Source organism: Phascolarctos cinereus, unplaced genomic scaffold, assembly GCF_003287225.1.
Source record: "Phascolarctos cinereus isolate Bilbo 61053 unplaced genomic scaffold, phaCin_HiC Scaffold_8;HRSCAF=390, whole genome shotgun sequence".
Classification (NCBI taxonomy): Eukaryota; Metazoa; Chordata; class Mammalia; order Diprotodontia; family Phascolarctidae; genus Phascolarctos; species Phascolarctos cinereus.
This window is the reverse complement of record NW_027556291.1, coordinates 26,930,301-26,939,098: the sequence shown is the minus strand read 5'-3', so window position 1 is coordinate 26,939,098 and position 8,798 is coordinate 26,930,301. Positions and strand designations below refer to the sequence as shown.

At 40.8% G+C, this 8,798-nt stretch overlaps 1 protein-coding gene across 3 annotated transcripts in view; it reads right to left on the bottom strand.

Annotated features, from left to right (window-relative positions):
• Nucleotides 1-1,276: 1,276 nt before the first annotated feature.
• RLIM (ring finger protein, LIM domain interacting) overlaps nucleotides 1,277-8,798 on the bottom strand; it is a 32,891-nt gene continuing 25,369 nt past the window's right edge. For all 3 annotated transcript variants that reach the window (XM_020964539.2, XM_020964538.2, XM_078147995.1), the window contains one exon: nucleotides 1,277-8,635. In XM_020964539.2, the coding sequence (XP_020820198.1) occupies nucleotides 7,044-8,635 (1,592 nt within the window). In that variant the 3' untranslated portion in view covers nucleotides 1,277-7,043. The remainder of the gene's footprint in view (nucleotides 8,636-8,798) is intronic.

Below are 8,798 nucleotides of genomic sequence, written 5' to 3'. Positions count from 1 at the left end.
TCTTTCCAGTCACACAAAGAAGAGACAATGTATAGCCCCACCCCACACACCCCAGGGCCATCAGAATTCCCTACTTGGCTAAAGGCAAATACAAAAGAAAGCCTCCACCATAGCCTCAAAATGGAAGGCAGCTGTGACATACTGGTTTGAAGACAGAGGACCCGAGTTTGAATACTGGCTCTGCCACTTACCAGCTGTGTGACCTTAGGATAGACACTTCCTGTCTTAGGGCCTCAAGTTTCCTCCTCTGTAAAATTAATCAGAGATTTGTAACCTTTTTTGTGTCATGACCCCCTTTTCAGAATATTTTTTAAATGCACAAAATACAAAGGATTACAAGGGGGAAGGAATAAGAATTTATGAAGTGCCTACTATGTTAATAGGCACTTTTCCCAAAGATTCACTCATTTGATCCTCACAACCCTGTGAAGTAGGATATTATGATGCCTATTTTACAGCTGAAGAAACTGAGGCAAACAGGTTAAATGACTTGCCCAGGGTCACACAACTGGTAAGTGTCTGAGGGTGGATTTGAACTCAGTTCTTCCCAATTCCAGGTCTAGCACTCTTAACTACTGCCCCATCAAGCTGGGAAACCAATTACATTAAAAGGTCATCAAAATATTAAAAAGAGAAGTTCACAGAATCCAAGTTAAGAACCCCTGGAACAGATGATCCCTAAGACCCCATTCAGTTCTCTCCTACTCTACTGTGATACTCTCTGAAAACCAGTAGCAGCCAAGTATGCTCAGAGAGGAGTGCTAAAAGAGGTTAATCCGGCACATTTGGCAGAGCAGGGCTGGGTGCGGAATTCAGGAGAGGAATCCTAAGGCTAAGTGACATCTGAAAGAGCGCAGGATTCAGTTCCATAGTGAGAAGACACCACCAGCAAAAGATAAGACTATGGATGTTTCATAACATCTGCAGAAATGTTTCAAGACCCCTGATAAATCAAAGGAAAATTTGACTGGTTAAGTTAAGCTATTTATTTTATACAATACACAAAGAAAGCTAGTTACATGGGCACACAAACCAGTACCTTCCTACCTTTCTGTACTACTGAACATCCAATGAGAAGAAAGAAAATTCAAGCCCACGTTATACTGCAATTCCACTTGTTTAAAATCCAGTCAACTGAACTGGGAGTTACAAAATATAACTGGTATCACATCCAATCCAATGTTTTCTTTCATTCATTCAACAAGTATTTGTTGAACCGAAATGGAACGTTCCCATTTAAAATAAAAAAAAAAGTTTAAAAGCCCAAGCACAGACGATCAGTTCATGCATTTTATTGATAGACTATAACTTAAATTTGCAGTATGACATTTACATAGGAAATAAACTCCTCCCAAAAGAGAACTATCAAGAAGAAACTGCTTTAATATGACCCTTCAGGGTTTTTGCTTTGAAATAAACAGGTTCATTTTTAACAGATTTAAAACATTGTACAAAAAAGGAAATGCAATACAATCTCATTTAAACACAGGTCTGCTGGAGGAGTGTCGAGTTCAGGTCAAAATGAAAGAAAAACGAGAAACCAGAGAAAGCAAGGCAGCCAAGTAAATGCATTCTGAGCTCCATTCTGTTTCTGGAATGGAAGGAGGGAAAGCCTCTCCTGCAGATCAGGAAGCCGTGGGATGACAAGTACTGGTTAGTCTTCACACAACAGACATTTCTACACAAAGCCAGTGTTAGTTGCTCTTCCCCCTCCCAATCCCCTCCCCAGGTTCTCATGGGCTTCAGAAAGTTCCCAGGTTTGTCACCCAGTTTTTTGACATAGACCCAAGTAAACATCTACCCATAGCAGCACGTCCCAGGAGAAGATTAAACAGGCAGATACAGAAGCCAATTAACTGCACACCTACTGGACTAGTTACTTGACAGTATGATTTGACCCTACTCCCTAAAGCAGCACCAGAACACAGGAGCTAATAGGAAATAAAATCTCAGGGCTCTGCAGGTGCCCACATCAAAGCACAGCAGGATAAGGGTGTTAGTAAAGGAGCACTAACTATTTAGAATGAAGGCTGGGGAACTGATGCAGCCATACCTTGCAAGGTACTGCAGTAAGTATACAAGACAGGGACTGCTAGAGGAGCCTTGAAAATACCAAGGCACAGTGTGGCATAATAGGATTGTTAACCACCTCTGCATCTCATTCAAATATATATGTATATATTTATATATATATATATGTATGTATATATGTGTGTATGTGTATATATATGTGTGTGTATGTGTGTGTGTGTATACACACACACACATACACACACACATACACACATTTCTCTCTCTCAACCCAGGTGGCTATAATGCAACCTATGGGTGTGCTTTCTGAAAGTTGTTTTCAGAACAAAAAAACAAATCCTCACTGCAACTGTATTTGGGAACAGATTTTAGACACGTGATTTGGTGCCTACAGAAATGACAAGAGACTGTAATCAAAAAGGTTAAAGAAACAGAATGCCTTCTGAGTTGCACCATCACCTTAACGGCGCCACCGCGCTGGTGCATCAGATGGCTGAACCCAAACTCCAGACACTTTTGGTTGCTCTCACCTAAATAAAATGGTGCAAACAACTCGCTCAGGTCAGGATAATTGCTAGAAAAAGTTTCGGTGAAACCAAAGGCCCTTGATTTCAAAACTGCAAAGTTAAAGAAAGGGCAGGCAGCAAACCACCACTAGCTTAGGATTCCAAGAGTCAAAAAGGGTTACACATCCAGCCTTTGGCTCTTATCCTTCCAATCACCATATGACTTGCGGCCTTATTGTCCCAAAGGGTCACCCCCTCCCACCCCACTCACAAGTATATGTTTAATCTACCCATAGCCAGGTAGACAACAGCACTGTTATTCACCAAAAAAAATACTGAAATGTATTCTACCTTAAAAACAGGTGTCTTGGCCTTTGTGTTCAAGGAGATGATCTAGTCACCAGTTAGCTCCATGCCAGGAGACATGCCAGGCATATTTTGGCTTCTTTGAACTTCAAAATTAGTAATGATTTTTGACAGGGAAATCATTGAAGGGAAAACCCTTTTCTTTTTTTCTTTTAAGGCAGAAAACCTATCTTCTTATTTTTGAGACTCTGAAAATCCTCCCTTGTTGAAGAGGTGTCAAAATGGCCACAAGGTGTCACTGTAAGCCAGTTCAAGAAAGAACTGACCATAGCGAAGACAGCTTTGGGTTGTTTTTTCCCCCTCCCTAGTAGACAGGTATTTGGAAAACAACCAAGCCTAAAGATAGCCCTCTTCAAGTCATCACCATTTGGTAAAGAGAAATCATATTTCAATTAAGGATAATTTCAAACAACAGTGACACTAAGCACCAGAAAAAAATTTTTTTTTTTGGGGGGGGAGTAAGGTGGGGCAGGGAAGGTACAATGAGAAGAGGAAAAATTACTTGAAGTAATGCTAATACCCAACCAGTTTCTAAAGATTCAGATGAAGGTCAACATCTGAGAAGAAATCAGCTTAAAAAGATCACTGGGTCAAATGAAATTCTAAAGCATAAATCTCTTGTTACTAAAGTAACAGGAAAAATCTATCTCCCTCCAACCAAGCAAACCTTCCAGAACCCCATTTACACCGAGGGAGGTGTTCCTTTCTGAGCAATTATTCAAAGTGCTTCATGTTACTGAGAAAGTTTGCACTTGTAGAACCTAACACTAACAAATCTCAGTTGATTTGATCAATTGCTTAGAGTCAAAACAAAAAGCTTTCAACACATTTTTCATTATTTAAAATGGAAACACTCCAGAAAATTCTTTCTGGTTTTCAGTATTCCTCTAAACTTAATAGTTAAATCTCATTTCTTGAGGGTGTTTTTTTTTTTGTGGTTGTCATTGGTTGGCCCAGACCCGATTCCACTGGTGTGGGTAGCTTCCAGCATGGAAACTCCCTCTCTATTCTCTTCCTCTGCACAACTGCAACTTCTCAGTAAGTCATAGAAAGTTGCCCTGGGCACTGAGAGGTTAGTTAAGTGAACTTGCCTGGGGTCATAGAGGGAGTGGGAGTGAGTGAGTGAGTGAGTGAGTGAGAGTGAGTGTGTGTGTGTGTGTGTGTGTGTGTGTAGGATTCGAACCCAGGGCTTCTGGCCCCAAAGCCACTATATAATGCTGCCTCTATCTTGATACTATTATTGCATACAGACTTAAAAGAGAGAACTGTTATGCAAGTAACTAAAACTACAGATGCACAATGAGGCATAGTCTCTTAAAAAGGGAACAGGCTCTCAAAACAATAGGCATTCAGCTGCTAGTTGGGAAAATAGATATCAATTTTTGCTCTCCACTGTACATCTGACCCCTGCTAATGATCAGGGCGTAAGTCAATCTCCATATTCCCAGTAAGATACATAAGTTACAAATTTTGTAAAGTTCAAAAATAAAGTATTTATAATTAAGTAGTAAACCCCATTTCACAATCCAATGGAAGAGTAATGAGTGCTTCTGAAAATGATGCCTCCAACGTGCACGTTAGAAGCATCATGTGCATTCTACCGCAAAACAAAAACTCCAACTGTTTCCAGTGCCTATGGAGAACAGCTCCCACAACCTCGTTCATTAGTGTTAACATTCTATAGGACCCGCTTCTTTAATACTTGCTAAAAGAATACGTCATAGAAGGTAAAGGTAGATGGCTAGAGGTGCCCTGTCCTCTATAAAAGCTGCTTCTATGCCTAAAATGTGCTGCATTTGTTTCAAAGCCAGCCGAGGCTGAACATTTCCCACTTCCTCCCCATGCAATGGAATGTTCCACAGAGAGGAGATCATTTCTAGCCAATAAGAAAACCACCCCTGTGGATTTGCAAAGAGTGGCTTGCACACCCTCTGAAAAGAAAGCAAGGCTGTGCTCCAGAATGGAATGGAATTCTCAATCTTCAATGTCCAATTTCACTTTTTAAAAGACAAAATTCATCATGGATATGACATAAAAGTGACCTCTGCTCACTCTTTTTAACAAATGAGGCTTTGTTTGGATTTTGGTGGGGCTTCATTGCAAGAGCAGCACAAATTCTTAGTAAACTGCCAGGCTAATGCTGGTTAAGGTACCCAGATAATGTCCAAAGCAGACTCAATTGTTTACTTTGAAGGACATTTGAATACGCCTGGCCCCCTCAGCCCATCTGGTTAGAAATGCTGCTCAAACAAGGCCAAGGACCTGAGTTCCACCCCAATTTGGGCCGGTTTGCACTGTTTAAAAAACAGCCCAAAATCCTGTTCCATAAGCTCCCCCAAGGCAGAGCTCTCAGGTGCATCTGCTGGTCATAAGTGGTACCATACAAGTGGTTGGGCATTATCACAAACCCTTCCCTGCTACCAAAGAAACAAGCTAAAGGTGTGCTTGTGTTCTACTACTACTGGATGGAGGAAGGGGAATGTCAGTACTGACATCTTCAACTACAGGAAAGAAGAGCATATCTGAACTCTGAATATCAAATATAGCCCAATATTACTAACACTTTCAACAAACTGGGGGAGGGGTAGCAAGGCTTAACTTCTTAAATGGACTTTAAAAGAAGAAATGTTAAGATGGTATATCTATATTAAAGGGATAGTAACTAAGATAAGACTGAGTATGTTTTAACCTTTAAATAGCAAAACTCTGAAATGACAAAACCTCAGTGCTCTTTCATTCAGAGCACATGTCTATAGCAGCTAGAATTCTGCTAAAATGTGTTTTAAGTCCTGCACCTCCACTATCACTTTTTGGGGCAGGTTAGTCTGTAACATTAAGAGTGAGAGAGTCGTGAAAAGTTCAGTTCTGTACTATGTGGGTTTGTTTTTTGTTTTTTATTCAAAAAACAAAACAAAACCAAAAACTCAATCAACATTGCTGAAAATTCAACACAGCACCCTCACCTACAATTAATAGAATGGCATCAAGCCTGTGTTGACCTCTTTGTGTAAAACTGGCACATTGGAGTGACTACACCAAGTGCAAGTTAAGCTCTTCAGAGCTTTCTCTCCTTCGACTGACCCCTTGCTCTACCCCAACCCTACCCATCTCCTTTCTGCTGGCATTCCTGAAGCTTCAAATATCATCACTAAAATGCTCTTTATTGGTCTTGAATGCAATTAGAGGACTAAGTTCTGAACTCTGTCCTGCTCATTTCAGGTTACTGCAGCTGTTCATATAAAGGAATAATTCTAGATAAGCTGTTCTTGACAATCACATATGTTAACAAATACAGCTTTGTATCATTGTTGTGTGTTTCTACAGATACTGGCCCTCATTTGAAAAGTCATCTTTTTACATCTAAGCATAGTGCTTTTTAAAATTTTCAATGAATACAACACTGTACTGGATAGAGTATTGAGCCTCTACAAAAAAAGCCTTACATTTTTAACCCCCCCCCCCGTGATTTTATTTAAACAAGCATAGGCATTTTTATTATTTCCACAACAAGATAAATATCCCAATTAAACTATCATAGCTCACGCTACAGTGTGTGCCAGTGATCGGCTTAGGAGACAGCTATACAATTAGAAGACCCTAACTTTAGTGTTATTTACACTGACATGCCCATCTAATCAGTAATTATAACAAATTATATTATCGATTTAAATGAATTTAAACTAATGGCTGGAGATAGTACAGCTTCGATGTTAAAAAAAAAAATTTACATGAAATCTAATTCCAACCTGGGCTTCCATTTCATACAGCTCTCTCCTGGATGGGACAGGGCTAGATCTTTCAAGATCAAAATGAAACTGAGAGGAACCATCACTAAGACATATCTTTTAAAATAATTAAGAGAAACCAAAAATACTTATGATAAAATTATGTTCAATAAAACAGATACTTATTGATACTCAAAGTCAGATTTCTGGGCCCTAAAACGTTGCTGTTTAAAGTAACTGGCTTTTATTTCACATAGGAACTGGGAAAGGGGTGAACATTTTATTGGAAGCAGAGATGCACTCCAGGATATTACACTTAACACCACTCAAAAAGTGGCCATAAAGCAAGTGACATCTGTTTGCAGGTTTTGCCCATCGCTCTAAACAGCCAGATAGCTCCAAGTCCAGAACTCAATTAGACAATACTCTCTCTGTTTCCAGAGGTTAAGACTGCTCTCCGACAAATGGGACAAGTGGAATTTTCTGATAACCAGCGGTCGATGCAGTGAACATGGTATTCATGAGAACAAGGTAGTTTCCGCAGCTTGTTACCTTCAGTGTATTCGGTAATACAAACACTACAGGTTTTCAATGCATCGCTCTCACCAAAATTTCGCATTGCCAGGTTGTCGATCTGCTCTTTGGTGAGTCCTCTTGGCTGGTCATCATCCTCCTCATTTAAGAGGAAAAACTGAGCTAGACTAAGGAAAGGCAAAGAACCACTTTCTTCAAAAGTGACCGAGCTCCTATCTCTAGTTCTACCTTCCCGTCTAACACCAGATGAACTGCCTTCGTTGCTACCATCATATAATTCAGAGTTAGAATCCATACTCTCAATGCTGGAGCTGCTGCTGCTGCTACTGGCACCTCCGCCAGCACTAGTACTAGCACTGATGCCACCTCCACTACTGCTACTACCCAAGCCTGCATTCTGAAGTTCTGGGTCCTCAAGACTTGGACTTAAGGATGGGCCACTGGGGTCTGTGTCACTATCACTGTACATGAAGTAGCTTAATTCACCAAAGCCAGTCATTATCTGCCTTAACATTGTCTGAATCGCAACCGAAGTAGTCTCACTTAATCCTGTATTTAAGATTCTACGGATGGGAATTCTGATAGTGCTCACATAAGTTCTTACTCCTGCTCTCTCTGAACGTGAAAACGTGCGCCTGAACCCTCCACGCTCACTTTCGTAAGTGACCGTGTTATTTGTCGACTGAGATCTCGACCGAGTTCTACTAGCTATGCTGTCTCTCTGTCTATATTCCCCTGGACGAACTCTTCTCACTTGAAGATCAAGGACTATAGTTGGAGGTCTCTGTCCAGGAGCTAGAGATTCACTACTCCCACTGGTTTCTGAAGAACCTGATGCCTGAGGTACATTCCTCATGTCAGAAGTTGAAAACGAAACGGCGTTTTCATTTGACAGATCAGTTCCCATCATGTGTTGTCTCAATGTCACATGCTGCCTGGTTCTAGAACTGCCCTCAGCCTCATTTCCCACAGAATGCTCCAAAGTCTGAGATGTGACATTGTGATGGCCTCTTCGGGGAAGCTCAGTTACTGAAATCAAAGGTGACCTACTTCTGTCCGTCCTCGCTCGGATCCTCCGTTGCTCTGGACTCCTGCTTCTTGCTCTTCTCTGACCTCTGGGAAGAGACACTTCTTCAGTTAATTCCTCAAGGGCGCTCCTTTCAGGTCCGTGCTGCCTGATAAATGGCGACTCGGCTCTTGGAGTTTCCATGTCACTCGGGCCATTGTTTTCTATATCTTCTGCAATGGAAGATTCTGCAGGCGGGTCATTTTCATTCTCTGAATTCGGGGTCCCATTACGGTTCACGTTGATTTCCAAACTGAATCTGAAATCACCACTGTTTGGATTAGTCCTGCTCACGGCTCGCCAAGACTGATTTCCTCTCTGTCCGCTTCTAGTTGTATTTCCAGTCTGTCGGACTGAATTAAGCCAGTCTATGATGGAATCGCTGTTAGAGACATCATCTGCTGATTCTATAAGGAAAAAAAAAAAAAGAAAAAAAAAAGAAAGAAAAACAGGAACTACAAAAATTAGGACTACCAAAAAAAATTACCACTCCTTAACTTTTCTAAGACTCCAAAACAACAAAATGAGAACTTCAAAAATTCAAAGTAGACTTCACGTTGATGGAATAAT